The sequence below is a fragment of the Bombus huntii genome, unplaced genomic scaffold (assembly GCF_024542735.1).
Source record: "Bombus huntii isolate Logan2020A unplaced genomic scaffold, iyBomHunt1.1 ctg00000091.1, whole genome shotgun sequence".
Taxonomy (NCBI): domain Eukaryota; kingdom Metazoa; phylum Arthropoda; class Insecta; order Hymenoptera; family Apidae; genus Bombus; species Bombus huntii.
In genome coordinates this window covers 274890-292118 of record NW_026099346.1, presented here as the reverse complement: position 1 = coordinate 292118, position 17229 = coordinate 274890, and the positions used below count along the sequence as shown (strand labels likewise).

Genomic DNA, 17229 nt, shown 5'->3' with positions numbered 1-17229 from the left:
GGGAGGTTCATTCGCGCGAGCTTACTCCTCAGCTCCTCCAGCGTCGAACCCTCTTCACCCGACAATCGTTCGTCCCCAACGTTTGCCATTTTTCACACTACACAAACTTAAACAGTCAACGATATCGTCTTTTACCGCACCGCGTACCGGTAAATTCACAACTAGCTCGAATAGCTCTGTTAAACCGTTTCGTTTTCTGTCTTGTCCAATCCCGGACGAGCCCCCAAAAATATGTAATATCGTGATATAATGTATTTACAAGGAGTGGACAATAGAGATGTTAATCAGACAGAAAAAGACGATTGTTGTTCAACCTGAACTATTCACGCCAAACGTACAGAAAACAGCGCAACTAAATAACTAGATAGCGACTCGACTTTTACCAAAACGCAATCAACACTCTCTTGGCAACGCCACTCGCAAACTCTGTCTCCGCTCAACTCGCACTCGGCTCCTCGACTCACACTCTGTTTCTCGACTCACACTCCTAGGCCCTTTTTCCTAGGCCCACCGCACACGTGTTCTGCAGACGCTCGTAGCCAGGGTCACGTAGGTCTTTTCCACGAAACTATGCACTTGAAAAGACCGATGACACATTGATGGACCCAACGGCGCCTCGGCTCTCGCGACATTGTTCATAGTTCGCCCGATATTTCTTAGGCCTTTCGTCCACGATACTACATATATGTAGTGGTGTACTGGTCATCTTTTTTCCACACGTTTTTAGCTTTTTAGCTGTTTGTGTATGGGCGCCTAATCAGCCAATCAGAAATAGCCGGTATTCTATGAATCCTTTTCTTCAATGCTCGAAGAGCTGGATATTTATCCAAAGCTGATGCCCCAAACATATACTCGAAATTTTCAAGGGCCGCTGCAAACACGAAGTCCGCCCATGTCGTCTGAAAAAAGGTTTGTATACATTTATTTTGTACCTCCTCTATTAAACAATTTTTTTAATTTACCTTGAAAAATGTGAAAAATCGAACTCTTAACTAAAGATCACTAGCTTTTTAGGAAGAATTTGGATTTTTATTTTATTGTCAGAATTTAATGGATAATTTTAGAAATTTCAACCTTTGGAGGTATTTGTTAATTAAAAATGACAAAACTGGTATTATGTAAAAAAGAGTAATGTGTATCCTGAATCAATGTCGAATGGAAATTAGACAGTTCTATAAAAATAAGCCTTCTCACGATTCCACAACTTCATAGCTTAATTAAATACAATTCTTCGGCGATATAATTACAAATATATTTACAGGAATTGTGTAATATGATAAATATCTCGTTAAAGAAATTGAAATCGTAAATTCCGCGGATAACCAGCGTTTATCATATAGAGATAGGGATTTGCAAAGAATAAAAGTTGTAGAACGTTGAAAGGCGTTGAGAGAAACGTGATGTTATCCCGTTATTCGTTAACGCAACGCAGTTAAAAAAAATCCCGTAGGAAGATTATGATAATAGATAACCTGAGTCGAGTGTTTGTCGGGGGATCTAAAAGATTCTTTCGAGTTGAGCGTCTGAGATTGCAGAGAAGAAAATTTGGAAGCCATCGAATTTGTGATGTCGATAGAAATCTTCAGTTGGAATCGTTGTATCATAACGTAGTCTGCTTATTGTCGATAAGACATTACTAAACTAAAAGTGACTACTAAAAGTTTCTATCCTCTAAATTCTATCTACGATTCTATAATCTAAAAACTGACTTTTGCAAACAAACTGTAACATTCGCTTAACGGAAAGACATACGTATCTTGTTTGTACTCGTCTTTTCACAATGAATTCTTGAACGTCTGTCTCTATGGTGAGACAAACGCAAAGTCATCTCATCAGTTACTCACCTTGCTCCAAATCTTCAAGAGTATCGACGAGCACGTCGCATATCATCGCATCCCATTCGTCCTTTCCCATTAGATCGTACTTCCTCGCCAAGTATCGCGCCACAGCGTTACTCTGCGCTACCGGTTTCCCGTCTATCTCCAGCACAGGCAGCTTTTTATAAGGCATTGCTAAGAACAAACATGGCTCATATGAACACTGTGTAGAGGGAAACGAACGATAGGAAATCACAACACAGCTTCCGAGGCCGTTGCGTTCTTGTGAATAGATGAATCGAAATCATTTCGGTTTTAATCAACATGGCCTAGTAAAGAAATACAGAAATGTCTTCTTTCTCCTTTTTTTCTTTTCTTATGATTACGATGGACAGGGTATCGCGTGTTTTTGACTGTTGAGAAGAACCTAAAGTTTTTAAAATCAAGGATAAAAGATCGAGTATAAAATTTGTAATTCTCACGGAAAGGAACGAATCTGTCTGATGCGGTGTACTGAATGTACGAGGAACGATCAGTATCGTTTTGCGGGAAGACCTTATGCAATGATAGTGGACTTACAACTGCGAATAAAAAATTCACGTCGCATAATACCAGACACGGAAAAAATATTAGAAAATGTACACGGTTCTTGTAATGAAAATTGAAATGCAAGGAATATAAATCGAATGTCTCTTGCGAACGTAATTTTGTGTTTTACACCGACAGGATTGATTTACAGACTTACGTTGATTTTTGGTTTCTCTATCTGCAAGCGACATATAAGATTATATCGAAGACTATGCTGCGTAAAACTTTTATTATACTATTTACGATAGAAATGTCGCAACGGAAGATCGAATTTTATGTCTGCTTTGTTCTTTCGACTTTTTAGTTATGTTCTTGTTCATATCCGAACTGATTTCAATTTTTTATCCTTTTTTCCGACAAGTCCTAAAAAGTTTTTAAATTAACGAGAAACGTAGAAGTATTTTTGTATTCCTATTTTAAGTCACCTATTTACGGTTTTCTCAAAATATTCGAAATGCTTCGATTCATTGAAAACAATAAAGATTGCAACACAAAAATTCGAGAATCGTAAGTGAATTAAGTTGGTATTCGATAAACACGATATTACGGAAGCAAAACTTAATGAAAAGTTCGACTTTATTCCGTATGAAATTTTACTTTAAGTAAGTTTAGCCTGCACGTGAAACGAAAGTTTTATATACAGAAAAGTTTGAGTAAATGGTAGATACCTGAGAGTTGAACGATGAAAGTAAAAATCGATTCTTCACGCTTACAATCCTTGTATTCAGGCCAGAGTTCTTCGGGGATCCTCTCGTCGGTATACTCGATGCCAGTATATGCAAATATGTACCGTATATGTTCGGCACGACCACGGGCATTGAAGTAGATTAGTTTGTAGGTAGGTTCGTCGCTCATTTTCCTTGCTCTGTCAACTTATCGAGAAAAATGATACAATTAACTCGTGTAATTAACAGACTGTGTGCGTGTTTGTGTGTATAGAGAACAATTTATTTATAGATGGAATAATTCGTATAATACGCAAAATAAATCATTTAGAAGGCTGGAATATGTGTTTTTGAAACAATTAATTATGTCGAAAAATATTTCAAACGAGATATAATTATGAAAAAAATAATAATTAAATGTATGTAAATGTATGTAATAATAGTTAAATGTATGTAAATGTAATAATTAAATGTAATTAGTTGTGAAAAAAATAATAATAAAAAATAAATAAATGTAAAAAAAGAATTAAATGTAATTAGTTTCTTTTTACGCACGCGATATTATTGGCGATATATGAAGGTCAACTTTATCTTTTTAAATAGATATATTTATACATATATTTATAGATATAAATACATATATTATATAGATATAATAGTATATATAATATATATAATAATATAAATGTCGAGTCTGAATCTCTGAGTCCGAGCTCGAGGCGCCCTCCCGGGGAGGGCTCGCGGGAGGTAGCGGTTCTGCGTTGAAGTTCTCCATCGTCCGGTCGCGCGTGGGGTACCTTTATTGTCGATAGTTACACGAGTGACGAGGGCCTCAGGCTTGATAACGAATCCGTGACCAACGGGAGGACAGGTTCCCTTGCTCTAACTCACACGTGCACTACTCCCTGCTCGTAAGGCACTCGACTTCCTTCACCGATCAGCTCTCTAGCAAGACTGCTCGTCATCCCAACGACGCCACCGAAACAAGACTCCGGTCGAGTATCTCAGTACACACGATCCTCCGATCGACGTACGATTGCTATCGGTTTGGATACTTGCGATTGTTTCGTTATGGCTATATTAGGCTCTAGGTTGCAAGGTTAGGGTGTTCTCCTAAAGTTCCAGAGGGGCCCCGGCGTCCTTTCGTCTCCGACTCGGCCATACTGACACTTACACGTCCTCGTGTGTGGCTTGCTGGCTTAGTCTACCCGTCGGGGCTTCCACCACGCAGGCATCGACCCGGCGCTCGTCCTCGGGGCAATGTTTTTCTTCTCGCCGCGATGGACAGCGAGACGCGATGTGTCCCGGCATGTGGCAGTGAAAGCACAACGCTTTTGGTGGTGCAGCCGGTCGGCTTTCCTCCGGGCGTCGGGGGTCCTTCTTCGGTTCCCACTTCGCCCTCTTGCGGCATTCGAATGTCGGATGTCCGTAAATACCGCAGTGGCCACACCTGGTCCAGGGGGCGGGTGACCTGCCTCGTTTGTTTCCGGAGCTCGCTAATGACCTCCACGACGGGGGCGTTGGCCACTCCGTGTATAGGAAGGGCTTCATTTCTCTTTGGAATTGTTTCACCGACGTGATGTCATTCGTGAGCGCTAGTCGTTTAAAACGTTCATCGCGCGAGCCCAGCAGATGGAGGGCGGTGGCGGCGAGTACCTCTTCCCTGGTTGAATTTCGCCACTTCGACCCCAGGAGGGTGATGATACGATTTCCGTACGCTCCTGGTGTTTCGCCGTCCCGCGGTAGTTCCTCGGCTACCTTGATTAGCGACGCGGCTGCTACTTCTTGGCCACCGAAGTGCGCGGCGAATTGTTCCTTAAAATCTGGCCAGGTGAGCTCGTCGCCGTTCATTATCTGCGTAAGCCAATACGCTGCCGGACCCTCTAGGGCACGGTTTAGGGCAGAATACAGTGCGCTGTTTTTCAGGCGGTGGTCCCTCATGAGCAGGCCGACGGCTGTGCACCAGGCGGCTGGATCTGCGTCCGCGGCTTCGGGGTTGAAGCGCGGTAGCGATACCCAGGTTGCCCGGTGTCCTTTCTTCTTCTTCTTCTTCTTCTTCCTCTTCTTCTTCCCTAGCGACCGCTTTAGTGCGCGCACGATACTCTTACGATCCCGTGCCGACAACGTGTGTTCGGATGCCACTTCTGATGTCGAGTCTGAATCCGAATCCGAGCTCGAGTCACATTCCGAGTCCGAGCTCGAGGCGTCCTCCCGGGCAGGGCTCGCGGGAGATTGCGATTCCGTGTTGGAGTTCTCCATCGTCCGGTCGCGGGTGGGGTACCTTTATTGTCGACAGTGACACTAGTGACGAGGGCCTCAGGCTTGATAACGAATTCGCGGCCAACGGGAGGACTATCATATAAAAAGCAACAGGATACACGAAATAATATAATTCTGACTAGGACAACATAAACGCAAGAAGTGTTGATATTGAAAAAAATATTTAATTTTGTATATAAATATTTTCATATTTAAAAAAGTTTCCGGAAGCAGGAAGATTTACAAACAAATAATATCATAAACCGAATGTTTCATGATCCTTTTCTAATTAGAGTGTGTCACAGCATGTGAGAACGTTTCTTAAAAATATGACTTATTGCAAATACTTAATCGCAATTATAAACGATTAAGACCTTCTCACAACGAGGCAATCTATCCAAAGTATAAAACTCGTTATACTTGATGAGAAAACAAATCTCTACTTAGGTTTCATTTCGTTTCATCGCGTTTATAAAAAGTGAATTTGTATGAACACATCGTGCAATTTAGTAATTAGGACCGTTGATCTCGCTGCAACATAGATGGATAGAAAAAAGCCATTTAAAATGATACAACGTCGGGAAGACAATTATGAAAATTATAAATGGAACACAAGATAAAATTGTTTAAGATTAATTCTTCTTTTTTTTTTTTTTAATCGCGAGTGTTTGCAAACGAAGTTTCAATCTGTGTACAATGATAGCAATGAGAGGAGGATGTCTATGAAAGTTATAAATGCGATATTGAATAACATTTCTGCGAGTGGGTTTGTTTTTCGCTACAAATGTTTTTTAAACGAATCTGCAATCTGTTGGAAACAACGGAACAGTAACGGGACGACTGATAGGGAAATAAAAAGGATCGCGTTTTATTTGAACAGACAAATCTTTGAAATCTATTCGAAAGTCTATTTGAAATGGTACGAGCTCGAAAAGAACGGTGAATACTATAGAAGAAGGATTAATTAAAATTCTTATTAATCTGTACGCTTTGTATATTAAATACCTTGATCGATGCCAAGATAACAAATTATTATACAAAACAGTGAAGTATCCACGTCTGACATTAATATTGAGTATTACCATTACTGTAATTTAATTTTTAACCGATCCTGAATATTCCTTAGAACGTAAAAAGTATAAAATGTTACTGTGCATTTCAAGATTAAATGCACTGTAATTTAGAAACAGTTATGAAGCGGAAACAAATAATTTATTCAGAATAAGAATTCTACGTAATCATGTTAAAAAAAACGTACTTATAACGCGTTTAATCTCCAAATATGTAAAGACAATAAGGGAAAAAAATTAAACGAAGAATCGTATTTTTTGTAAATTCACACAAGATTTTATCCAAAAAAAAAAATTGGCCTGTACCAATATTTTTATTTGTCGTTACAAGTTACGAGGGTATTAAAAAATTGGCCACGAATGGACCAGAGATAAGAATTTATCAGACTTGCTCTCGTAAATTTCAAGACGTTGCATCGGATATTCTTGAAAATCTTTGGACAATGGCCTCGATATTTCGCAGCTTCTATCCTCGAAGCGGAAGAACTCGGCGTTAAAAGCGACAGAACTGGAGAAACCCGGTGACCGCGAGCCTTTCACGCTCTCGACAGATTTCTTATCCCTCGTAATCCTCCCGGTGTCACCCAATTTCCACCCTCGTATTGCGATTTGTTGCTTCCAACGAGGCGACACCTTGTCTTGTGATTTCCTTTTTCGTCGCGTGAAACACGACCGAACACTTGTTCAAACACACAATTCATATTTATCTAACTCGACAAAACGCCGTGTCATTGAAACAATAGCATTCTTTGGCTTTTATGTAAATTCCAATAAATTATGATAATGTTCGTGGAGACATTATTGCTACCTATTTTATCTGTCGTGATCCAAATTGATTTGTGGCTACGTATGTATATATATATATATATTTGTATTTTCTTTTGTTCTTTCTTTTTAATTTATGTGATCTGAGAATTACATTTCTGAGAGTTCGGTGAAATTCGATGCTTTATTTTTATCAGTAGAATCTTCCTTGTCATTGTCAGAGCGCAGACGTTTACGCGTTTACGGAAAGTTTAAGGATACAAAAATACAGAAAAATGTAGAAAATATGCAAGAATATGTAAAATATCGAAAGTACAGTACTTCTAATAATACTTAGTAGCATGCTTACAAACAAATTTCTTTTGTATTTCTTGAAATTGCGTAAAGATTCGCGGTAATTATCGGATTTTTGTCCTCTTTTATCTGCTTTTTTTATTCGCAACTTATATGAGATATGAATTAATATTCAACGACGTGCGCTCTGTGCCACGAAATGAATTATCTCGCGTTAAGACTGCGGCAATTCTTACGTTTGATATTTCATTTAACGAACAGCCGCGCGTTCCTGAGTTTAAAAACCGCCACTCTGAACTTACGCTGAGAATAATATCAGGAAAAGCGAACGAGAGATGATTAGAAAGAAAATGCGAGGAGCAGTGAGGGGGATATTACTAGACTGCGCTTTTTTGTGCAAGTATAGCAGGATGTTTGGGAGTGTAAAATTTTAACGAATGCGTATAATATGAAAAAATATATGAAATATCCAAGGTATAGTTTTATTAAACTTACTTTTTATAATGCTTCGTAGGTAAAACAATTTTCTATCCAGATTCCACTTTCTCAATTATATTTTCAAAAATGCTCGATAAGGAGTACAATTTTCTACCCAGGTTGTACCTTTCTAATTATATCTTCCAAAATTCTTGATAGGTGAAACAATATTCCACCGACGATTTACTTTTTTAATTGTATCCCCAAAAATATGGACCTGCTTAACGTTTAGATATTATTATTTTTTTCGTTGTTACTTGATACGGCTAGCAATTAAATAGTGAGAATAAGAAGAATTGGAAGTGCCATTTTCGAAAAAGAATTTTGGTTTTAAATTGGAAATTAAATTTGGTTTGGACATATATGACACAATTTGTATGAACAATGAAGAGTACGAATCTACGAATTTCGAGGTAAAAGTATTGATATATGTATCGATATTTCTGGTCGTTACAATATCTCTAATCAATACAAAGTTCTAACTGAATGTTAGAATGTTAAACGTTAAAACGTTTAAAACGTTAAAATGTGTATCGAATCGTTGTAATTCCAAAGATGTCAATTGATGTAATGTAATAATAAAGTATAAAGTATAATAAAGTATAAAGTATAATAAAGTATAAAGTATAATTTCGTCTGTGGTATAATCTTTCTATTCCATTTTGTTACGTCGCACCGCGAGCAATATGGCAACCAGATGTCACCGGATACTCGCAGCGTATCCTCCATAGTTTCAAGTACCTTGCATAAATCTCATAGATTTCCTAGAAAAGGTCCTTCAAACCAAACAAACGTCTGTTTCCGAAGAATTTCTAAAGACTATTGTCTACCCCGACTGGACAAGGGAAAGTTAGTTTTTCTCACGTATGCTGCAACTTTCCTCCCACTAACCACTTTCTCTCGAGGGCGGTTAAGACCCTTCGTTAACCAATTAACAACGAAGCCACTTCCTTCACTCTCCTAACTAAAATCGTCACCAACAAATCCGATGGTCCCGTGCGCTAGACACACCCATCCTTAGCTTTCCTCCGAGACAGCATCGTCTCCCAAGACAGTTCTGATTTTACATCCTTCGAACGGCCAATATCCTTCCACCGGGTAGGACACACCCACAGATCAGTCACTTATTCATCTCGTACATACGCATCAGCGTAACTGCCTTCGTTATAAGTTGTTGGAATAAACGGTGAAATATAACTTACTATACTGTGTCATATTCATTTAACCACCTCTTATCTTAACCGAAACAGGGGAACGATTACTTCGCGGCGTCTATTCACCGAATCGTAGCGAGAATTTACGCCTCTCGCTACTGCGACTGCGTCTCTCCGCGAACGGTCGTAACACATTGATCGACAGAAGTACTAAACTCTAATAACATAAATTTATATATTTTCTATTTCCCAGCCACCAGTTTTATAGATTTTTCTATCTTCTGTACTACTTTTATCCCTTTTATTTTTTCTTACATGAGATTATTGTAAATTTAATATCATTTGTTCGCAATATTTGTTATTTATCTTTCCTTGAATTTGAAATTTCGCGCTTCAATGTTGTGTGTTGTTCGACGTTTTATCGAACGATGTTTATCGAACTAGTTTATGAATACATACATAATCATTAAAGAATCTATAAACCTTACTAGTTTGTTTTTACTAAGTTTTGTTACAGAAAACATGTTCTCATAAATTTTCAACTTTAATTTATGGAAATTTATTAACCTTAAACTATAAAATCATTCAATGAGTCTTTCCGGATGTTTTTATGTAGTCATAATTTCACATAACAGCACAGCTCCACCAATAGGATAAGAGTTACGTGGAAGCAACAGGGGGGAAGAAGAACATATATTGATCTAAAGGTTATTTTTGTCTCATTCAAGTTTCTGTTAACCGGCTTGGAAATTTCCTGTGCTTGTTTCGACTTTGAAGTCTTAAAAAAAAAATTGTAAGTAAATAGTATATATATAGTATATATATCCCGAGTCAATGTTTCTCTTTATAAATAATAAACCGTTTAAAAACTATATTTTGTATGTTTTTTCCTTATTCATAATTAAATAATAAATATGAAATACTTCTACAGAAAGCCGACATCCTTCAATTAACCGAACAGCAGATGATTTAAAAATTAGTAGTTGAAAGAAATAAATGTTATTACATGTTCATAATTGATCGATAAATTTAAGTATACAATTAGATAAATATAGTATACTTTATTAAGACCTAGATAAAAGACTTTTTTCTCGTTTCTCTCCTCTTACTTAATCACTAAGAGTTATATAACGTTTATTCGATAATTCTGCTTCTCCTGACCTTTCCACAAATGGTTGTTTATATCTCGACATTCTTGGTACTTTTAATCAAATTTTAATAACAGTACTTTACTCGTCAGAAGTAAATAAAAAAGCTCTAAGTAGAAGCAAGGATTTACTTACCTTTCCTTTCTCGAATCTCAGTTAGCAATGTTGTTCCTCTTGAAAGATTTTCCAAGTTTCCAAGACAATTTCCACGCTGGTAACATTGTATATATTTCAAGTATCGTGAACCACAGGAACTTGTTGAGGCAATATTGAAGAAAGCAAAGAGAATAAAGAAATTGTAGGAACTATGAGAGGCTACTCCTTCTTTCACAACTTATTTTCTCTTCGTTTGGGGGGAAAAACACAAATGAACGTAACGGTTGGTTTCATATACGTTTCAGCTATCTGCTACTGTCGCATGGAGGAGGATCCTGAAAGGAAGGAAGCGAGGATGAATCAACTTTTGAACGAAACAATACCATTGTACCTGACTAAATTCGACCAGATTATTGGCAAATATGAAGGATATATCATTCCTTCTACCGTAAGATTTTTTATCCAAATTTAATGTTAAAATTTTTAGTCTTTGTGCAAACTGGGCCATGTTGTCCATAAAAAATTATTGAAACTTTGTTGCGACAAGACAGCTTTAATTGTTGAGAGCAGAGTGTATCTTTAAAATTCACTCCTGTTAGTTTATGTACAAATGAATTTGCCAAGATCTTCAGCTTTTAGATAATTATTCATGTATCTTCCTCATCAAGTTTGATAGAAATTATTACTATCGTAATCAAAGCAAAGATGAAGATATGTAAAATCATTTCTCTGGATATGACACTCTTGTTTAATGATTGATAAATGATACCATTCGAAATATCATATTTATATAATATATAATGATACTTATAAGTGTAATCACTTAAGTACAGATATCTGAATTTTTCTCACTGTCACTGACATAGATACGTATTATCGTTCCTTAGATTACTTGACCAGTTTATTTCTTTCATCACTGTGTTATTATATAATAATAATAAATAGTCACATTAAATTAATTTAGTATGATTATGTTGTTTAATAATACGTGTTTCATTGCAAAATATTTAGCGATTGAAGAGCTCATAGGAAACATGAAAGTGAAAGAATACTAGAATCTAGAGTTTACGATTTCAATTTCTTTAACGAGATATTTATCATATCACACAATTCCTGTAAATGTATTTGTAATTATATCGCCGAAGAATTGTATTTAATTAAGCTATGAAGTTGTGGAATCGTGAGAAGGCTTATTTTTATAGAACTGTCTAATTTCCATTCGACATTGATTCAGGATACACATTACTCTTTTTTACATAATACCAGTTTTGTCATTTTTAATTAACAAATACCTCCAAAGGTTGAAATTTCTAAAATTATCCATTAAATTCTGACAATAAAATAAAAATCCAAATTCTTCCTAAAAAGCTAGTGATCTTTAGTTAAGAGTTCGATTTTTCACATTTTTCAAGGTAAATTAAAAAAATTGTTTAATAGAGGAGGTACAAAATAAATGTATCCAAACCTTTTTTCAGACGACATGGGCGGACTTCGTATTTGCAGAGACCCTTGAAAATTTCGAATATATGTTTGGGGCACCAGTTTTGGATAAATATCCAGCTCTTCAAGCATTGAAGAAAAGGATTCATACAATACCGGCCATTTCTGATTGGCTGATTAGGCGCCCATTCACAATCAGCTAAAAAGCTAAAAACGTGTGGAAAAAAGATGACCAGTACACCAGTATATATATATGTACGCTGGCATTGCTATGTTGGTAAATGTTCGATGTTATACGTGTCGTAAAATGTAACAGTTCTATTTAAAAAAAAATTTTCGTGTCTATGAGTACGTTAAAAGTTTAACTATAAAAAGTCTCATCTGAGCTGTGTTCCTTTATGTGAAGGTATTATTGTGTGTAATATTGTGAATTACGACTTTTCCTCTCCGATATTCGTGAATTGAATCACGGTCAACTCAGCTTGAACTAAAATCCTAACTAAAATCGTCACCAACAAATCCGATGGTCCCGTGCGCTAGACACACCCATCCTTAGCTTTCCTCCGAGACAGCATCGTCTCCCAAGACAGTTCTGATTTTACATCCTTCGAACGGTCAATATCCTTCCACCGGGTAGGACACACCCACAGATCAGTCACTTATTCATCTCGTACATACGCATCAGCGTAACTGCCTTCGTTATAAGTTGTTGGAATAAACGGTGAAATATAACTTACTATACTGTGTCATATTCATTTAACCACCTCTTATCTTAACCGAAACAGGGGAACGATTACTTCGCGGCGTCGATTCACCGAATCGTAACGAGAATTTACGCCTCTCGCTACTGCGACTGCGTCTCTCCGCGAACGGTCGTAACACATTGATCGACAGAAGTACTAAACTCTAATAACATAAATTTATATATTTTCTATTTCCCAGCCACCAGTTTTATAGATTTTTCTACCTTCTGTACTACTTTTATCCCTTTTATTTTTTCTTACATGAGATTATTGTAAATTTAATATCATTTGTTCGCAATATTTGTTATTTATCTTTCCTTGAATTTGAAATTTCGCGCTTCAATGTTGTGTGTTGTTCGACGTTTTATCGAACGATGTTTATCGAACTAGTTTATGAATACATACATAATCATTAAAGAATCTATAAACCTTACTAGTTTGTTTTTACTAAGTTTTGTTACAGAAAACATGTTCTCATAAGTTTTAAACTTTAATTTATGGAAATTTATTAACCTTAAACTATAAAATCATTCAATGAGTCTTTCCGGATGTTTTTATGTAGTCATAATTTCACATATCAGCACAGCTCCACCAATAGGATAAGAGTTACATGGAAGCAACAGAGGGGAAGAAGAACATATAGAGATCTAAAGGTTATTTTTGTCTCATTCAAGTTTCTGTTAACCGGCTTGGAAATTTCCTGTGCTTGTTTCGACTTTGAAGTCTTAAAAAAAAAATTGTAAGTAAATAGTATATATATAGTATATATATCCTGAGTCAAAGTTTCTCTTTATAAATAATAAACCGTTTAAAAACTATATTTTGTATGTTTTTTCCTTATTCATAATTAAATAATAAAAATGAAATACTTCTACAGAAAGCCGACATCCTTCAATTAACCGAACAGCAGATGATTTAAAAATTAGTAGTTGAAAGAAATAAATGTTATTACATGTTCATAATTGATCGATAAATTTAAATATACAATTAGAAAATGTTTCTTAAGTTTGGAAGAATATATAATCATGCTGAATGTTTTGTAGTTACGAAAGTTGTATACAAACATACATTGTACATACGACTAGTAATGGTACTAAATTACTGTTAGAGGGTCTTGGGTGTATAGAACCATATGGTTAAATTAATACTAGAGATAACGAATCGTGCGAATGTAATTAATATTTTGAAATGCGTTGTTTGCATTAATTGATAGTTTTCTTATAAACTTTTTTATAAACAATTTCATTGCTATAGAAAAAAGATAAATGCCGGTAATATGTCTATCCTACTTAAATAGAAAGTGCAATATTTTGTTATAATATTTGGCGCAAGTTTATACATTATTACATCCAAAAATAATATTCTTTTTATATCTAAGCTATATTAAAATATAAAGATACAAATAGCTATGCGAGTAGTTAGTAGTTGATGCTTTTTACTTAAATTGTCTTATACTTCATAATTTGTAATAATATAATTCTTATCATCAATGATTCTTTGTTTTTACTTTGTATATATTATACTTCCAGGAAGATGCCGCTCTATAAATTGACTTACTTCCCAGTTACGGCATTGGCAGAACCAATCCGTTCTTCTTCAGCTATGCTAGTATTCCATTTGAAGATGAACGTATCAAAAAGGACGTCTGGCCAGAAATAAAGCCCTGTAAGCTTAAAATTTAAAGAAATTCTGTTTCTTAAATCTCATCTTTCCTAATTTAACTAAAGTAGCTAAATAAAGTAGAACACAATTATGCAGAGTATAACAGAGATTATTGTTTACTCTCCATTGCTCTATAAGATATATGGGAGAACAATAGGTATTGTTAAGGAGACAATGCCCTTATTGATGCCACTGTTGATACTATTCATGATATTCGTCATAGTGAGTATCCAGTGCTGTTTTGCATAAATCTTATGAGAATCTTGATAACAGATAGTACATATCTGTTCAGGTATTTATTAGTTGAAATCCGATTTAATATTTGATTTAATCGAACGATACACGTATGTCAACAATACAAGACAAAGGATTAAAAAGGATTGTAATTCTATCTTCAGTATCATTTAAATTTCGCACAACACTGTATTCAAATTAGTATAACATTAGCGAATAGTATTTAACTGAAAACAAATTTTCAGAAATTGCCGCCTTCCACTATGAGGAGGACGAGAAGGTCAAAGCTGCAAAACGCAAGGCTGCTGAAGAGACGCTGCCGTTCATTTTAGAACGTTTGGACCAGCAAGTGAAGGAAAATGACGGCTACTTCTACGATGGTACTCTCTCTTGGGCTGATTTAACATTCGTTGCTCTGCTCGATTATTTGAACTTTATGTACAAGTCTGATCTGATCGAGAATTACGAGAATCTGAAGCTGCTGGAGAAAAAGGTCCTCCTTCTGCCCAAGATCAAAAACTGGATTGAGAGACGCCCAGTTAGCGAATTCTAAACTTCACGATTGCTTATGGTTTTATAAGCGTTTAAAGATTGCGGTCTTAGTGTGTTGAGAGAATGAAGAACGAATCGTGTTGATGGAAGTTTGTATGGAATATACTGATTGCTTTTAACATTCATTAGTTCCAGTTATTACCGATATTTTTGTCATTTAGTCAGGGTTTTCCCTTTAGATTACGTTGTGATAGAGAACTATTATTTGTGTATTCCTACAGAAACATACGAACTATATAAACTGTTGACACGATGTTGTGCTTTTGTATTATAGAGATAATAATAAAACCATCAAACAATCATTAATTATGTTTTTTATTATATTCATTAAGAATTGAAGATTACCTCCTTGGTGATCTTGATAATATCGTATTTTACAAATGTTGAACAAAAAAAATGTATGATTATTTTATTTAATACATTATGAGGGTTGCTTTAAAAAAAATACGAGTTACATATTTCTTTGAAAAAAGCATGATTTTTATCGATACAATAATGTTCTTCTGTTATCGCTTTAAAGTTGAGTACTTCGTTGAATACACGAGAGAACTCGCCTACAGCAAACAAGATACGACCGTGTGTAAAGTAATTAATCTGTTTGCTCGTTGCTAGCTACACATAAGGCTTGCGTAAAAAAAAATATGCATTTCAGTTCAGGCGGAGAATTATGTAGGAAGTCATTTTGTCGATCAATAACTTAGTTAATAAAAGATCAAATTTTCATGTACATAAATGTAAGTAACGTTCAAGTATTGATCATTACATACAATTTTTCTATAATTCGATATCTTGGTCACTTACATCTTACAAATGATATATAGATAATATTTATGAGATACATTGGAGCTATCTTTTAGTTAACGCCATTTTTTCTTGTTTTCTCTGTACTTTTACTATTCTTCCAAAAATATCAAAGGATCGATGACTTCAAATTAAACTAGAATTGCTTCGGTATATTGTCAATCAATGGCTATTTGTATGCACATCTATATCAAAGGAAAACCGATTGCAAAATTAATTACCCTTGCAACTCCGCAATCTGAAACTATGTGTGATCGACCTTGAAGATGACAAATCTCAATGTTTGAAGTAGTACAAAAGGATGATAATTTAATTTCGCTTTATCAAACTGTACAAAATTTGTATACACATACAGAAAAAAAACGGAGTTCAAACATTAATCAACATGAATTATCGGTTATTATTGCTGAGTAATTATTAGGATTAGAGCTTTGGAGTATCGATCGTATCGAGTTTTAACTATCGGTTTCCGCAATTTATTGTTTTTCTAAATTATGTCTGAATGGTATCAGTTTTTGAATATTTTATAGTTTACACTCCAACATACTGACGTAAGCTATCGAAAATAATTGTAAATTATGCAATATCATTTTTTTTATATTTCATAATCTAAATTTCAATCTATTTTTTGTATTTAACATCCCTTTTTTATTGTTCGTGTTCCGTCTTGTACGTTCTTCAAAAAATCTTAATTTTTTTTTAGATAAAATCTTGTGTGAATTTACAAAAAATACGATTCTTCGTTTAATTCTTTTCCCTTATTGTCTTTACATATTTGGAGTTTAAACGCGTTATAAGTACGTTTTTTTTTTAACATGATTACGTAGAATTCTTATTCTGAATAAATTATTTGTTTCCGCTTCATAACTGTTTCTAAATTACAGTGCATTTAATCACGAAATGCACAGTAACATTTTATACTTTTTACGTTCTAAGGAATTTTCAGGATCGGTTAAAAATTAAATTACAGTAATGGTAATACTCAATATTAATGTCAGACGTGGATACTTCACTGTTTTGTATAATAATTTGTTATCTTGGCATCGATCAGGGTATTTAATATACAAAGCGTACAGATTAATAAGAATTTTAATTAATCCTTCTTCTATAGTATTCACCGTTCTTTTCGAGCTCGTACCATTTCAAATAGACTTTCGAATAGATTTCAAAGATTTGTCTGTTCAAATAAAACGCGATCCTTTTTATTTCCCTATCAGTCGTCCCGTTACTGTTCCGTTGTTTCCAACAGATTGCAGATTCGTTTAAAAAACATTTGTAGCGAAAAACAAACCCACTCGCAGAAATGTTATTCAATATCGCATTTATAACTTTCATAGACATCCTCCTCTCATTGCTATCATTGTAAACAGATTGAAACTTCGTTTGCAAACACTCGCGATTAAAAAAAAAAAAAAGAAGAATTAATCTTAAACAATTTTATCTTGTGTTCCATTTATAATTTTC

The 17229-nt window shown here is 35.2% G+C and overlaps 2 protein-coding genes across 10 annotated transcripts; one reads left to right on the top strand and one right to left on the bottom strand.

Annotated features, from left to right (window-relative positions):
• Positions 1-493: 493 nt before the first annotated feature.
• On the bottom strand, positions 494-12604 carry LOC126876729 (hematopoietic prostaglandin D synthase-like). 9 transcript variants are annotated; one of them, XM_050639617.1, is made up of 6 exons: positions 11930-12604; positions 11799-11841; positions 10373-10668; positions 3074-3277; positions 1845-2012; positions 494-899 (listed from the first exon to the last, which is right to left on the bottom strand). In XM_050639617.1, exons 4-6 carry the CDS (start codon positions 3258-3260, stop codon positions 862-864), a joined length of 393 nt encoding a protein of 130 aa, XP_050495574.1. In that variant the 5' UTR covers positions 3261-3277; positions 10373-10668; positions 11799-11841; positions 11930-12604; the 3' UTR covers positions 494-861. The 9 variants fall into 9 exon arrangements, 5 of the variants coding, with proteins under 5 accessions (XP_050495574.1, XP_050495571.1, XP_050495575.1 ...); XM_050639614.1 differs by having other exon boundaries at positions 11799-12604; XM_050639618.1 differs by lacking the exons at positions 10373-10668; positions 11799-11841; positions 11930-12604 and adding exons at positions 7954-8152; positions 9138-9187.
• A 1748-nt stretch (positions 12605-14352) lies between these two features.
• Positions 14353-14965, top strand: LOC126876714 (glutathione S-transferase-like). The gene is made up of 2 exons (XM_050639584.1): positions 14353-14404; positions 14658-14965. Exons 1-2 carry the CDS (start codon positions 14353-14355, stop codon positions 14963-14965), a joined length of 360 nt encoding a protein of 119 aa, XP_050495541.1.
• Positions 14966-17229: the final 2264 nt, after the last annotated feature.